Source organism: Mizuhopecten yessoensis, unplaced genomic scaffold (genome assembly GCF_002113885.1).
Source record: "Mizuhopecten yessoensis strain PY_sf001 unplaced genomic scaffold, ASM211388v2 scaffold716335, whole genome shotgun sequence".
Taxonomy (NCBI): domain Eukaryota; kingdom Metazoa; phylum Mollusca; class Bivalvia; order Pectinida; family Pectinidae; genus Mizuhopecten; species Mizuhopecten yessoensis.
In genome coordinates, this window is record NW_018480065.1 from 702,656 (window position 1) to 720,616 (window position 17,961).

Genomic DNA, 17,961 nt, shown 5'->3' on the forward strand with positions numbered 1-17,961 from the left:
TGAAATAAAAGGGTCCCAGCAAGTGGCTGCATATTCTAGGGATTGTCTTACTAGTGTGGTGAATGTCTGGGTTTTGTCTTTTCTGGTGCATGATGACATGTTGCGGCCCTGAAATCCCAGTGTCCTATTTGCCTTGTTGGTGATGGATTGTATGTGTTTATCCCAATTTAGGTCTGAGGTGAAAGTGATCCCTAGGTATTTGCTAGAGTCTAAATTTTCCAAAACTTGATTGTGCAGGGAGTAGCTAAACTTAATTGGATTTTTCTTTCTAGATATGTCGATGATAGACCATTTTTTGGCGTTAAAATTCATTTGCCATTTACCCTCCCAGATTTCAAAGGATTTGAGGTCGTTTTCCAGTATCTGACAGTCTTCTAATGAATTAATTTCTGTATATAATAAGCAGTCGTCAGCAAAGAGTTTGATGTCGCAGGAAACTGGGTCGATGATGTCATTAATGTAGACCAAAAAGAGGAGTGGGCAAACAACCGTTCCCTGAAATACCCCGGATAGGACGGGGCGCTATCAGAGCTGGTACCATTAATGATTACTTTCTGTTGTCTGTTGTTCAGAAAAGAGGAAAACCAACCAACAGTATCTGGATCTACCCCATAAAATTCAAAGTTACGATGTGAAACATATTTTCTATTCCCACAGAGATGTTTAAAACGGTGATTTTTTTAACTTCTGATCTATTTATAACCAATCAGAGCGTCGCAAATTTTAAAGTCCGTTCTGCACGATGTAAAGAAAAAAGATCACATAGTATTGTAGTTTCGTTTTGCGTTACTTTATATAGATTTTTGTTTGAACCATCTATATACCACGCATAAGATACAAAAAGAGCTCGCTGCGCTCGCTAAAAAAAGACACGGTAATGTCCACAATGAACGTTTTAAAAACTACACAATAAAAAAAAAATCGCCCTCGTCTCGTTTTGCCATGTAAAATGAAAAAAATAAAATATACCGCCCTGCCGCATCTATTTTGAAAAAAAATGGCCTGAGAACCAAGTATTTATTTATTTTTTGGCCTAAACTTCATTCTTCTTAGGAAGCAGTGAATTCATAGATTTCTTTTAATCTTAGTAAGAATCATCATTGGTGGAAGAGCTAGGTTATCAAATTGTAAATTTGGTATTCTTTTCCTGTCCCATTCCCTGTTGACCAATGCTTCAGAAATCTTCTCCAGATTCAGATGTACGAGAATCAACTCTCTTTTGTGAATGAAAAGATGCTTAGGTGCTATATCTGATTTGTAAATTTCAGGAAATAATTCAAACTTTGTTTGATTAGTAATGATGAGATGATGTAAGAAAATAAGACTTAGCTTGCCCCTTGTGCTGGAGGGGCAGGGTTCAAAGGGGGAAAATTGGCTAAAATTTCAAAACGCCTTTTCCTCAGACTCAGCTGTACCCGAATCAAAAGCACTTCATGAATGAAAAGGTCCTAAGTTGCTTTATCTGAATTGTAAATTTATTTAGTCCTGGTTATCAGTTCTCCCTTTGGGAAACTGGGGTAAAATTTACTAGACTTTATACAGGGAAATAACACTTTTTGGTATATTTTGTCCATCTTCAGCAGGAAATAATTCAAGTTTGATTGGAAAAATTATGATGCGATGGCAATTAGTATCAGTAGGTGTTATGAGAAATATGATCCAGCCTCCCTCCTGAAGCTGGAGGTGTGGGGCCATATAACATGGAAAACATTTTTTTTTCCCTCGAACTAGGATGTACTAGAATCTTATTTTCCACATGGATGAAAAGGTCCATATGTGCTTTATCTGAATTATTATTTTTATGCTGTTTTTCTCTTTGGGAGGGGGTACAGTTTATTATTGCTTAAACAAGTGTAAAGGAAAGAACACTTTTGGGTACAATTTGTCCACATTAGCAGGAAATAATTAAAACTTGATTGGAATAATCATGATGAAATTGAAATTAGATGGTTTCAGAAAGTAAGGTACCAAACAGCTATCCCAAGGGTAGGCCAAAAGTAAAACCAAATGACTAAATAACATACTATTACTTTTCATTCAATACCAAAATAATTCACTTTAATATTTTTTATTTTTTTTCCTTTCGAAGACATGTGTAATGCATAATGGTTCGGGCGGCGGCGGTTCCTTTACTACATGTAAAAGACATTATCGAAAAAAATGAACACATTTCCTGCTCTAATTATATATGCTGGGAATGCAAAACATGCATAATTTCTGAACAACTGCATGGTATAATGTATATCTTAAGGATACATACAGTGCAGTTTCCATACTTGCCAAAAATCCGAATTTTAGAGGGAGACAACTAATTTTGGATCCTTGATTTTTAACATTGTTGAACCAGTGAATTTGTTAACTATTTTCAAATTTTTGAGATCTGATTATTTCATTTGAGAACTCAACATATTTCACTGCTAGTAGTCTGGATCCAATGCACTGTTATCTTTATTTTCTTTATCATAATTAAGTTACAACCAAGACATCTCTTAATGCAAGTATTATTTATTAAAGGTGGTCGATGTTGGGATTTAAAAACCCTCTTTGAGAGTTAACTGTTTGTTAGTCGTTTTCAGTACAACAAACAGGNGACATCGCAAAATAGAGATCAATGTGCTTGCCAATACCCTTTATGCACGTGGCTGATACAAATTAACCCTACAAAATTAGTGTAAATGAATAAAATACAACAGAAAACCAAGACTATATCCTACTGCACCGCTTCGACTTTACCGCGATAGGAAGTTAAAGTTTTTCCGAGCATGCGCAGAAAAAATACGAAACTGTGCATAAAATGACATTACAGAGGTGCGATGTGGAATTCTGAAATGTGCCACATTCGTAACGCAAAGACGAGGTAAGGCATTTATTTTAAAAAATTGAGATTGTGAAAATTGGTGATCATGTTACTGTTTTCAAGAACAAATGACTTACTTAGGCATTCGACGATTATTTGTGGTGTAGAATAGGTATAAAATTGATGTAACGTAGATGTTTCTCTACACATGTATTTGAAATGCTGAACATGTCTACTGATTGAGATTGAACTTTTATTTTACTTTCGTTTTTTACGTTCAGCTCTATGCATGCATACAATGTAATTACATTTGTATATCGTGTATGTTCATGCATACATTGTATGGAAATGTACACCGTACGCAAACTAAGAGAAGTCATAAAAACCCTTGCCCTTGGTTGAAGGAATGGTTGACATTCAGATTTTATTTTTATCGCCCAGACACATGAAAATGTGAAAATTGAAAAAGCAATTAATATGATAAAGCATAACAGGATGTAGAAAATACATGTACATATATTTTGTGTTGTAAGAAGCTGGAATATAACTCTGACTTCAATATCATTCTTCTAAAACCATTGTATTGCATGATTCACTGTTAACATGAAAATGACACTTGTCATTTTAAATGGTTACATTTATCTTAAGAAAATACTTAGTCACTCGGGGTTGAATTTATATGGATATATATCAAGAGACATGTACTGTAAGCAAATTATTTTTGAAACACAACTTGAAAACTAGGTTACATGACCTATTTATTAGAATATGGTATAATGATGTTATAACCTTGACCAGAGGACAGCTTATTTTTTTCCTAATTTCAAGGAATATTTTGGATCAAGATGAATACTTGAAAAAAACTTAGAATATGGAAAGAGACATAATTATTATATGTAAAGTTACGTATAAGTTCATAACCGTATGGTAAAACACTTTGTAGTACAGACCATAGTTTATCTGTCATAAAACCTATTGTTCTTTGATACCAAATTTCGCCTAGCAAACACCCAACACCTTACCTGTATATAGGAAAATATCAAGTGTATGCTAGGTGAGACGACACCGTGAAAAATAGAGACAATTTCAATTTCAATTTCATTATTTCCAAATGCAACAGATAGCATATATATATATATAGGAGTTACAATATGCATGTACATACAGTACAAGTAAACATTACAAACCATTTATGTAAGATGGCGGAGAACATAGAGTAAAATACAAGACGACTCATAGCAATGTTGTCAACATACAAAAGAAAATATATAATCATTGTCAGTGGCACAAAGCTGGAACATACGTACACGATTGATCAGCTATTAAGTATAGACTTTCTTTTAAAAGTAGCCTGAATTAGATACTAAGGTTTCTCAATTGTTTTACATTTTTGCAGGCGAATAATTGTATTAATTTATAGACGGACGGACGACGGAAATAATAGGGTTTAATATGTTTGGTTCTAAACTCCGAGTAAACTGGACACAACAATATAAAATGGTTTTCATCATCGACGTCATTTCTATTGCAAAGCGGACACCGCCGTTGAGCTCAAGGTATACCGTTATACCTGCCTGTTTCTAGGGATAGTGTATAGAGACAAATAGTTCGAGACAAATTCAAACGGAACTTTTTATTAACTTTTGAAACATTTTAAACGATATATATTTTCATTTTTAACTGTTTCAGTATATTTTATAAGCCACATGGTTCAAAGGAATTATATATTTTATTTCATCTGATAACTAAAGTCTACCTGTAATACGCCTCAGGGACAATCTTTGGTTCTGGTCAAGTCTGAACCGTATCAATAGTATTTGATGTCTTCCTGCTGACCTTAAGCACGGAATTAGATTGCTGTCTAAGTCCGTGCCTTAAGCTAGTGACATACATGCCTACAGCTTTGAATAGGAATATCTATCATCGATGTATTAGTTTTAAGCTTCCTGACATCTTTCAATGGTACAGATTTGTGTAATATTTTATAATAAATGACACTTGCTACACCCAGCAACGTGGACACCTATCATTATTTCTGTATTTCCTCCAAATTGAAGAGTCACAAAAATGTACAGTGTAGTCAAAATACAAATCAAATATTATTAATTGATACTTAAATGCACATAAATACATCAGTTAGCAAATCATACAAAATAATTAGAATGCCTGGGAATCCTGAGGTTTCCAAGGGTTGGGTCAGGTCTCCGACCGGAGAGGTTACGCTAGCTCGGACTACCGGTGTACTAGTACTCCTAGGGAACATTTTTTATGTATTCTGTATATTGTACTTAACAATCTGTGGAATTCATGAATATAAAATAATCCACTGGAACAACAACAAGCATCTCTGTGTGTAATCTTCTCGATTTCCGACCAACTCCGACAACCCGACGATACTATTTAAACATTTTTAAAAACAATCGTCGTTACATGTACAAATTATCGGATTATGCGTTTAGGGAACACCCAAGCTATCCAGCTGGGCTATCCTTTTTCTAGTGCTTAGTACTTTGTCTTTACACTGTATCTCAGTTTCAACGGGACAGCAAGTAAAGTCTACTCCTTTGAAATGTATTCACATAAAGTTCGCAGTTTGTCGAAAGTATTGTTTTCTCCATATCTAAGATTATACAACTTTAACAAACTATATATAACCGAGGCTTGTTTACCGAGTGGGGCATCAACATAGAATTGATGGCTGCGTCTGCCTCTTTGTTTTGCTTAACGATGGTTTCATTCTTGAATAAATAAGAAAAAGAAAATCTAAAACGAAACGGCGATAAGGTCAAAAATTGGAACTTTCCTAGTGTGTTTCTGAATATAAGAGCAAGCGTGGATTTGCATTGAACATGTGTTAGTTAACACTTTTAAAATACAACCTGAGTACACACGCATTCAGTGAGGTACACAAGACGTTTAGTTGGATCTCCTTGAGCTCTGATCTTGCACGTATAGAATTAACGTCACAGGAGGTATCCGTGTGTACATATATTTAACGCAGTACTGTCACACACAGTATTTCGTCAAAAGCGAAGTCTTTTTCTTTTATTAGGTCACTTGAGACTTGACAAAGTCTCAAGTGACCTATTGCGATCGCCTAAATTGACCAAAATTTCTAAAATCTTCTTCTCAAGATCCAGATATGACAGAATCAAAAACTTTTCATAGATGGAAGCTCTACCAATATTGTGAATTTCTTGACCATGGGGTCTCACGTTTCCCCCTGGGAAAGGGGTACACTTTACTGTAGTTTATATAGGTAAATCACATTTTGGACCAACATTCAATTTGGGTTAGCATTATCAGTATTGGATATCAGTTTGATTGTATGCACATATCAGCCCTGATGACCCCCTGGGGCTGATGGGTGAGGCCAAAAAGAGTCGGATTGACTGAAATTTCAAAAATCTTCTTCTCTAGACCCATATATGGAAGAATCAAATACTTTTTATAGATGGAAGGGTCTTAAGGTGCTTTACCAAAATTGTGAATTTCTAGACCCTGGGGTCTCGTGCTTCCCCTGGGGGGGGGGGGGGGGGAAACTTTACTATAGTTTATATAGGGAAATCACATTTTGGACCAACATTTGTTTAATTTCTATTGGAAGTAATTCAATTTAGGTTAGCATTATCAGTATTGGATAGCAGTACGATTGTATGCACATATCAGCCCTGATTGACCCCCTGGGGCTGATGGGTAGGGCCAAAAAGTATCGAATTGACTGAAATTTTAAAAATTTTCTTCTCTAGACCCATATTTGGTAGAATCAAATACTGTTCATAGATGGAAGGGTCTTAAGGTGCTTTACCAAAATTGTGAATTTCATGACCCTGGAGTCTCACGTTTCTAAGTTGTACTGGTGTGTACATACATGAGACTTAACTGTACGAATGTTTACAATGCTCGTACCTTAATGTACTGGTTGTACGTACATGCACAGGGGTTGTACTCGCACGTAAATACATGTAACTTAAATGTACTGGCGTGTTACTACATGTTACTCAGTTGTACTAGCTTGTAAATACATGTTACTCAGTCGTACTTGCGTGTAAATGCGTAAATGCATGTTTCTAAGTTGTACTGGCGTGTAAATAAATGTTACTAAGTTGTACTGGTGTGTACATACATGAGACTTAAGGATGTAGTCTTCTGAGGTTTCAGTCACGTTCAAGTCTCGTTTTGACCTGGTGTAACGGGTTTTTGTAATATTTAAAAAATTATGATAAGTATAATAGCAAACACACATCTAAAAAATATGTAAAAAAACTAGATGTCTGTTGTGTGTAGAACATTTTTTACAAGAAATTTGAAAAAATGACCAATTTGGCGGCCATTTTGAAAAAGTGTATTTATGTGAATTTCTTGCGCTTCACAAAGGGCCAAAATTCACCTTTTTTGACACTAGATTGATCACTGAAATTGTCATTGTGTCACCATTTTTAATTGTAGCAGGTTCAATTTTGCTGTACAACTTTATAATGTTCAATATGATCAAAATACTATGCGAAAAAGTGGAAAGTTATATATTATTGATATTTTTTTTTACATATTAGGGTAACTGAAGCACTTTTGATTTTTGACCCCGAAAAAGGTGAAAAATAACACAAATAATAATGGGACAAAAAAAGAAGCACACCGACCCCCCATTTTTGTGGCTGTTTTAGAAAGAGAAACACATTTTCTTTTGATTCATTGAATACTAAAAAAAGTTTATTACAGGATTTTTTTATATCAAGCGTTTAATCGGCAAAAAATGGTGAAAAATGTGCATTTTTTCATTAAAAAATAAGGGGTAGGGGTAACTAAAATCGCATTCTTGAGTAAAATGAATAAGTTTAAGACATTTTACTTCCATAGTTTCAAAGAAATTAATATTTTTATCAATTCTACAAACATTCATACATATCTGATAACACACTTGGAAGAAATTGTATGAATTTGTTCTGCCAATGGTCAAAACCCGAAAATTCACCTAAAATCACATATTGTGTTAAATTGGTATCTTTGACCGATCATAGCACAAAAACGAACACACCGACATATATTTTTTTTTGCATTTTCTACTATGCCATTATCTCCTTTTTCCAAAAATCAATATAAGAAAAAAAGTTTAATACATGAATTTTTTGACTTCTCAGAGGTGTACATCCTTAACTGTGCGAATGTGTACAATGTATGTACCTGAATGTACTGAAGTGCACATGCATGAGACGGAGTTGTACCTGCATGTACATCCATGTAGCTAAGTTGTACTAATGTGTACTGGCGTGTACATCAGTTGTACTGGTGTGTACATACATGAGACTTAACTGTACGAATGTGTACAATGCATATACCTAAATGTACTGGTGTGTACGTATATGCAATGGAGTTGTACTGGCATGTAAATACATGCAACAGAGTTGTACTAGCGTGTAAATACATGTAAATAAGTTGCACTAGCGTGTAAAAACATGTAAATAAGTTGTAATGGCGTGTTAATACACGAAACTCAGTTGTACTGGCATGTTAATACATGTAACTAAAATGTACTGGCGTGTAAATACATGTTAGTAAGTTGTACTGGTGTGTAAACACATGAGACTTAACTGTACGAATGTGTACACTGCATGGACCTTAATATACTGGTGTGTACATACATGAGAATTAACTGTACGAATGTGTACATTGCCTGTACCTTAATGTACTGGTGTGTACATACATGAGAATTAACTGTACGAATGTGTACATTGCCTGTACCTTAATATACTGGTGTGTACATACATGTAACAAAATTGAACTGGCGTGTTACAACATGTACCTAGGTTATACTGGTGTGTTTTAACATGTACCTTAGTTGTACTGGTGTGTTCGAACATGTAACTAAATTGTACTGGCGTGTTACAACATGTACCTAGGTTATGCTGGTGTGTTCGAACATGTACCTAAGTTGCACTGGTGTATGCGTACATTGTGTATATATGTACATAACTAACTTAGTTTTGCTGGTGTGTACATAATTGTACCTAAGTTGTACCGGTGTGTATTTAAATGTACATAAGCTGTACTGGTGTGTACTTAAATGTACATAAGTTGTACTGGTGTTTACGTACATGATACTAACTTGTATTGGTGTGTACATAAATGTACTTAAATTGTACTGGTGTGTGCTTACTTGACCTAAGTTGTACTGGTGTGTACAAACATGGAACTAAGATGTACTGGTGTGTAGGTACATGTACCTAAATTGTACTGGTGTGTATCTACATGTACCTTAGTTGTACTGGTGTGTATGTACATGTACCGAAGCTGTACTGGTTAGTACGTTCATGTACCTAAGTTGTACTGGTGTATACGATCATGGAACTAAGATGTACTGGTGTGTACGTCTATGTACCTACGTTTTACTGGTGTTTGCGTATATGTACCTTAGCTGTACTGGTGTGTACTAAAATATACATAAGTTGTACTAGTGTGCACTTACATGATACTAACTTGTATTGGTGTGTACATAAATGTAATTGATTTGCACTGGTGTGTGCTTACATGTATCTAAATTGTACTTGTGTTTACGAACATGGAACTAAGATGTACTGGTGTGTACGTACATGTACCTGTACCTTAGTTGTACTGATTAGTACGTACATGTACCTAAGTTGTAGTGTATTGTACGAACATGGAACTAAGTTGTACTGGTGTGTACATCAATGTACATAAGTTGTACTGGTGTGTACATAAATGTACCTAAGTTGTACTGGTGTGTAAGTATATGATTCTAAGTAGTACCGGTGTTTACTTACATGTAACTTAGTTGTACTGGTGTGTATATAGATGTTACTTAGTTGTTTTGGTGGGTACTTACATGTAACTTAGTTGTACTGGTGTGTATATAGATGTTACTTAGTTGTTTTGGTGGGTACTTACATGTAACTTAGTTGTACTGGTGTGTATATAGATGTTACTTAGTTGTTTTGGTGGGTACTTACATGTAACTTAGTTGTACTGGTGTGTATATAGATGTTACTTAGTTGTTTTGGTGGGTACTTACATGTAACTTAGTTGTACTGGTGTGTATATAGATGTTACTTAGTTGTTTTGGTGGGTACTTACATGTAACTTAGTTGTACTGGTGTGTATATAGATGTTACTTAGTTGTTTTGGTGGGTACTTACATGTAACTTAGTTGTACTGGTGTGTATATAGATGTTACTTAGTTGTTTTGGTGGGTACTTACATGTAACTTAGTTGTACTGGTGTGTATATAGATGTTACTTAGTTGTTTTGGTGGGTACTTACATGTAACTTAGTTGTACTGGTGTGTATATAGATGTTACTTAGTTGTTTTGGTGGGTACTTACATGTAACTTAGTTGTACTGGTGTGTATATAGATGTTACTTAGTTGTTTTGGTGGGTACTTACATGTAACTTAGTTGTACTGGTGTGTATATAGATGTTACTTAGTTGTTTTGGTGGGTACTTACATGTAACTTAGTTGTACTGGTGTGTATATAGATGTTACTTAGTTGTTTTGGTGGGTACTTACATGTAACTTAGTTGTACTGGTGTGTATATAGATGTTACTTAGTTGTTTTGGTGGGTACTTACATGTAACTTAGTTGTACTGGTGTGTATATAGATGTTACTTAGTTGTTTTGGTGGGTACTTACATGTAACTTAGTTGTACTGGTGTGTATATAGATGTTACTTAGTTGTTTTGGTGGGTACTTACATGTAACTTAGTTGTACTGGTGTGTATATAGATGTTACTTAGTTGTTTTGGTGGGTACTTACATGTAACTTAGTTGTACTGGTGTGTATATAGATGTTACTTAGTTGTTTTGGTGGGTACTTACATGTAACTTAGTTGTACTGGTGTGTATATAGATGTTACTTAGTTGTTTTGGTGGGTACTTACATGTAACTTAGTTGTACTGGTGTGTATATAGATGTTACTTAGTTGTTTTGGTGGGTACTTACATGTAACTTAGTTGTACTGGTGTGTATATAGATGTTACTTAGTTGTTTTGGTGGGTACTTACATGTAACTTAGTTGTACTGGTGTGTATATAGATGTTACTTAGTTGTTTTGGTGGGTACTTACATGTAACTTAGTTGTACTGGTGTGTATATAGATGTTACTTAGTTGTTTTGGTGGGTACTTACATGTAACTTAGTTGTACTGGTGTGTATATAGATGTTACTTAGTTGTTTTGGTGGGTACTTACATGTAACTTAGTTGTACTGGTGTGTATATAGATGTTACTTAGTTGTTTTGGTGGGTACTTACATGTAACTTAGTTGTACTGGTGTGTATATAGATGTTACTTAGTTGTTTTGGTGGGTACTTACATGTAACTTAGTTGTACTGGTGTGTATATAGATGTTACTTAGTTGTTTTGGTGGGTACTTACATGTAACTTAGTTGTACTGGTGTGTATATAGATGTTACTTAGTTGTTTTGGTGGGTACTTACATGTAACTTAGTTGTACTGGTGTGTATATAGATGTTACTTAGTTGTTTTGGTGGGTACTTACATGTAACTTAGTTGTACTGGTGTGTATATAGATGTTACTTAGTTGTTTTGGTGGGTACTTACATGTAACTTAGTTGTACTGGTGTGTATATAGATGTTACTTAGTTGTTTTGGTGGGTACTTACATGTAACTTAGTTGTACTGGTGTGTATATAGATGTTACTTAGTTGTTTTGGTGGGTACTTACATGTAACTTAGTTGTACTGGTGTGTATATAGATGTTACTTAGTTGTTTTGGTGGGTACTTACATGTAACTTAGTTGTACTGGTGTGTATATAGATGTTACTTAGTTGTTTTGGTGGGTACTTACATGTAACTTAGTTGTACTGGTGTGTATATAGATGTTACTTAGTTGTTTTGGTGGGTACTTACATGTAACTTAGTTGTACTGGTGTGTATATAGATGTTACTTAGTTGTTTTGGTGGGTACTTACATGTAACTTAGTTGTACTGGTGTGTATATAGATGTTACTTAGTTGTTTTGGTGGGTACTTACATGTAACTTAGTTGTACTGGTGTGTATATAGATGTTACTTAGTTGTTTTGGTGGGTACTTACATGTAACTTAGTTGTACTGGTGTGTATATAGATGTTACTTAGTTGTTTTGGTGGGTACTTACATGTAACTTAGTTGTACTGGTGTGTATATAGATGTTACTTAGTTGTTTTGGTGGGTACTTACATGTAACTTAGTTGTACTGGTGTGTATATAGATGTTACTTAGTTGTTTTGGTGGGTACTTACATGTAACTTAGTTGTACTGGTGTGTATATAGATGTTACTTAGTTGTTTTGGTGGGTACTTACATGTAACTTAGTTGTACTGGTGTGTATATAGATGTTACTTAGTTGTTTTGGTGGGTACTTACATGTAACTTAGTTGTACTGGTGTGTATATAGATGTTACTTAGTTGTTTTGGTGGGTACTTACATGTAACTTAGTTGTACTGGTGTGTATATAGATGTTACTTAGTTGTTTTGGTGGGTACTTACATGTAACTTAGTTGTACTGGTGTGTATATAGATGTTACTTAGTTGTTTTGGTGGGTACTTACATGTAACTTAGTTGTACTGGTGTGTATATAGATGTTACTTAGTTGTTTTGGTGGGTACTTACATGTAACTTAGTTGTACTGGTGTGTATATAGATGTTACTTAGTTGTTTTGGTGGGTACTTACATGTAACTTAGTTGTACTGGTGTGTATATAGATGTTACTTAGTTGTTTTGGTGGGTACTTACATGTAACTTAGTTGTACTGGTGTGTATATAGATGTTACTTAGTTGTTTTGGTGGGTACTTACATGTAACTTAGTTGTACTGGTGTGTATATAGATGTTACTTAGTTGTTTTGGTGGGTACTTACATGTAACTTAGTTGTACTGGTGTGTATATAGATGTTACTTAGTTGTTTTGGTGGGTACTTACATGTAACTTAGTTGTACTGGTGTGTATATAGATGTTACTTAGTTGTTTTGGTGGGTACTTACATGTAACTTAGTTGTACTGGTGTGTATATAGATGTTACTTAGTTGTTTTGGTGGGTACTTACATGTAACTTAGTTGTACTGGTGTGTATATAGATGTTACTTAGTTGTTTTGGTGGGTACTTACATGTAACTTAGTTGTACTGGTGTGTATATAGATGTTACTTAGTTGTTTTGGTGGGTACTTACATGTAACTTAGTTGTACTGGTGTGTATATAGATGTTACTTAGTTGTTTTGCTAGGTACTTACATGTAACTTAGTTGTACTGGTGTGTATATAGATGTTACTTAGTTGTTTTGGTGGGTACTGACATGTAACCTAGTTGTACTGGTGTGTATATAGATGTTACTTAGTTGTTTTGGTGGATACTTACAAGTAACTTAGTTGTACTGGTGTGTATCTAGATGTTACTTAGTTGTTTTGCTAGGAACTTACATGTAACTTAGTTGTACAGGTGTGTATATAGATGTTACTTAATTGTTTTGGTGGATACTTACATGTAACTTAGTTGTATTGGTGTGCACATACATATTACTACTGGTGTGTATATAGATGTTACTTAGTTGTTTTGGTGGGTACTTACTTGTAACTTAGTTGTACTGGTGTGCACATACATATTACTACATTGCACTGGTATGTACTGGGGTCTACATGCATGTACCTAAGTTGTACAGTTTGGACGTCTGAAACGTGGACAATCAAAACGAAGGAATTCAACATTTTCTTATTTTGCATGATATATTTTCACGATTCGTGTTTCCGGATTCACTGAAAAGGAAGACGACAATAGAAATTGCAATGGGTTTGAACGCTATATTTTCCCAAGGGGAGACAATACCTGACCATAAGATACGATAAGGAAAAAGGCACGGAAAAGAAAACCGTTTGGAAAATTAGACAAGATACAGAGGTCCACTTGGCAACACCTGCACGTCCATTTCTGAGAGACTACGAAGTTCAAGTGTCGTTCCAGTGGCGTGGCAACACTAGCCCGACACATTATACTCTTGGATATAAAAGTCGATTTACAAACAGTCTAACAAAGCAGTCTGTTTTGAGAATAGCATACGAATTGAAATCTATTGACAGTCTATATCTAACGAGCCTCAGGATTCCGGGGTTTATTATTCACGACCATTAATGTCGATCTGTAAACATAGGTCTGTTGGCCTGTCAGAAATAACAAAAAAACATTTAAATGTAACGCCAGTCACTAGCAAGGTACTGTTTGTTTAATTTGTATGGCAATACCATTGTTGGATAGCAAATATTGATCCTGCTTTTATGTAGACGGGTTTGCTTGGCGAATGAAGGTTATAAGGTGTTTTAGTCCCCGTAGTCTCCTTGAATATGGAAACAGAGCGTGACAGACAAATTTAGACTGACAAACTTACAGTTATCGCACAACCTGCCGACCTATCTTTATTGACAGCTTTACCTCATCTAGTCACAGCTTTGCCTAATCAAGTCGCCTTAGAAAAGATATACTTTTGGATTTTGACCCGTATCCTCACTCATTTAGTACAGAAGATGCACCAATCAAATATTGATACCCAGTCAGTGTAGCGAGTACCTGAACTTACGGAGATCGAGATTTTATGCAAAAGGGAAATTGTATTAACCAAGACGGTAGTGACATAAACCCTCCTGACGCTGCTACATGGTCACACGTTGTGGTGGCGTATAGACATGACCTTGCCCCAAATAGTCATGAAAGGATCCCTGTACGTTTATGGGTGTATGACCTCAATAAATGCCTCCAGAGACATTGAAAGAGTTCAATGGACAAGAGCTCGTTCTAAAGAAATACGAGACATGTGTAACCCCTCAGAAACCTACGATGAATGAAACTAAAATAGAAGGTAAAGACAGCAAATAAACCACAAGGACACAGAGTGCTTAATTAAGGACTGAGAGCACTTCACCGACCTGATCCTTTTATCGTGAACACTGAGCGTAAATCATTCCTTTCTGAAACCTCCCCCATTCATCATGGTAAAGAATAGATAAAAAAAACCCGTATGACCGATACTCCTTAAGGCGAACTTGTAGCAAAGAAATGGAAGAATAACAATTCGTACATCATTTCATACGGAATGTACTTCAGAACCAAGCTTACTGTCACGGTTTGGTTAAAGACAACTTACAAAAATATATGTTTTCATAATTTAATATATATCCAACCTGACTAAGGTAGATAATTTTTGTGCAGATAGAATATTGAGATACTGTTTAATCAATTTACATAATGATATATGACGATGAAGAAAAACGTTTGGAGGAACTGAAAAAAATATGCTATATGTATGGAAATTAACAATGCTTGTTTTCACAGGTATACATCAGTCATATATATTTGAACAAAATGTGAAACGTTATTTATAGGACAAAAGGAAGATTTATCCCGAAAACTATTTGTTCGCGTTTTCTCAATTTCCTTTAGTAAGTAAATTGAAACTGAAATATTTGTTGGCACGAAAACGAGTCGTAGACAATGTTTTGTAAAAAGGAGAAATGACACTTTACCATATAAATTTCTCCAATCTGCATTACTCTTTATTGTTCAGACATACAAGACCTATAGTGCCTTTTACAAAAATATATACCGAAAATACACTGATACCATAAATATACCAGATGCAAACAATCACTACAAAAAATTGTCATTTTTATCAAAGACATATCGTAAATATTATCTCGAGGTTTCTTCAATAGCCACAAGCCAAAACGTAAAAAGTGCTCAATTGTATCATTTATTTCACTGAGAGGAATAGTACGTGCATATGATATATTTTCAATGTTAATTTGTAACCAACAAGGTTGCCCAATGACATTGTCCAGCTACAATTGTCCTGCTTTTATAAGATCTTAATAGAAATCCAATGATTAGATTTCCGTTTAACAGTCAACTGAAGAGTTCAACGGTATGATTGGATATGTGAACCTCTTGTAAGGTATCTTATGATTATGAAGGCATTTTGTAACTCTTATTATGATATTGTAGATAAATCGGTTTTGTACCTTCTATATCACCAAATACATTAAAAAACGAGAGATCAAATTATGATACTTTCATTTAGTCACTAACTGCCGTAAAATCATTATTGAAGTCACCGTAATTTCCTTTTAAACCATATTATTTCGATAACAATGGTTTTATTTGCAGTGGTTCTTCATTCTTATACTACATTGGTGATTTTAGTTATATTTTTTGGCTCTATGTTCGTACCAAGCTGAAATACATCATTCCAAAATGTTCTTTAAAATTGATTTAATTTTATGTGTTTATCCTATCAATTCTCCTAAAGCATCTATTTTCCCGAGATTCAGTGGAAGAAATTTGTTTACCATTTGAATTTTTAATGAAAATTTACTTTATTAAGTGTAACGCTATTGTACCAGAAGTGTAAAATAAAACTTTCATCTGGAATTTTGTAGGAAATTAAAAAGATGATTCCTTGTAAGATTATTATTAAAGAAATATTTGGCTTATTTTATTAGTAATTCTCTTATTGTTTTATCAAATTTGTTTAAGAATCAAATTTATAATACCCCATGTGATCGGGAAGAAACCCTCATGAGTATATTTTACAGCCTTTCCAGATGACTCGGATTTTACCAATATTTATTTTTATCCCTAGAAGTCTCCGCATAAATATCAAGTTTTTCCACATGTGATCAATCTTATATATATTTCTGATACATCAGTTTTATTTTCTTTCGTATGACGGAGTGTACCGATACTTTCACCCTTGGTTCGGACACGTGAAAACTATTGAAGGTTATTCTGCCAAGCCCTTGAAATCTCTATATATGGTCTTTTACAGGAAACCGTTATATATCCTCGATTGAAATCCCCTTTACACCTAGCAACAGTTTTGTTAATACTTTAAACATTTTCTGGCTGTCGTATTATTGATATTCCTTTCAGAAAATTGCTTATAAGACATCCATAGGTAGCGACTCATACAGCTACAGAACAAACCACTCGGTAAAAGTACAAAAAGAAAACAAAAATCATGACATTACAGCTATCTTTAAATGTTATTAACATACAATTTTATTTTTTTCCAGATCCCTCGCTCTGTAGCCAGGATTGTAATGTGGTACAAGTGAAACGTCTTGATTACAACTATCGACTAGGCGTGATACAGACATACAGTAGCAATATGTTCCAGCTACCCACAACCAAACTGAAGGTCTTCGTTGGCTTAATTATCAGTGTACTAGTTCTAGTAATGTACGTACTCGCATTAACGATCGCCAAGTCGCCAAATTGCGACACTTTTTCAGATTTGGCGACAATTTGTTTTTGTATCAATTCAATCAACATCTTAAAAAATCTACATCATCGACTACATCTACACCATCAGCATCATCATAATCATCATCGTCTTATAAATCATCATCCTTCACATCTTTTTTCTTAAAATCAACATGAACGACTACATTAAGTATTAACCATCTTTAACATGAATGATTGTACAAACAAAACATGAACATAGTACGATTGAGTAACACAACATTAGGTAAAACAAAGTTATAAGTTAAACAATCCTTCGTTTGTTAGCTTCATTTATAAATTTACCTAGCAAATTCAGTTCTTTTACATTGTGTGATTTAGTAATTCGTTAAGCTTCAATACAGATGATTTTTTCCAATAATAATTTTGATATGGTTTCTCCTTAGATTGTGATGACGCGGACAGGTAAATAGAAAATGAAATTCATCTTCTATCTCTATAAGGTCACAGTAACTGCAATATCTAGTATTCCTTGCAATATTCCTGTACCTTCCTGATTCTATTGAAATATTGTGAGCTGACATACGTAATTTAGATATTATTATTCGACGTTGTTTTGATATAAACTTTGTTAAATAATATTACAACATCAAGGTATCTAACATATATCTATAGAAATGACATCTACTTGAGATGGCCAACGAGTTGAATAAAGTTTGCTTTGCCTGATCATCTATGCGCTGTTTAATAATATGTAATAGACAGATGTCGGTAGCTGCCTGCCTTATCCATATATATTCAAACCCTAGTTCAAATAAGTAATGCTTAATGAATAATAACCAATTTTGTTTCGGGTTTTCCCTCCAAGTTTCTTTTAATAAAACCTTATATGCTTATTCCAGAATACAATTTTCTCGAT

At 34.4% G+C, this 17,961-nt stretch overlaps 1 protein-coding gene across 2 annotated transcripts in view; it reads left to right on the forward strand.

Moving 5' to 3' along the window:
- The window catches only part of LOC110443249 (NXPE family member 4-like), a 44,026-nt gene that overhangs the window by 17,794 nt on the left and 8,271 nt on the right, over positions 1-17,961 (forward strand). Inside the window, exon 2 of one of the 2 annotated variants that reach the window (XM_021487342.1) lies at positions 16,874-17,039. In XM_021487342.1, coding sequence (XP_021343017.1) covers positions 16,969-17,039 — 71 coding nt within the window. In that variant the 5' untranslated portion in view covers positions 16,874-16,968. Of the gene's footprint in view, positions 1-16,873; positions 17,040-17,961 lie in introns of those variants that run through there. The other variant, XM_021487343.1, reaches the window with a different exon arrangement.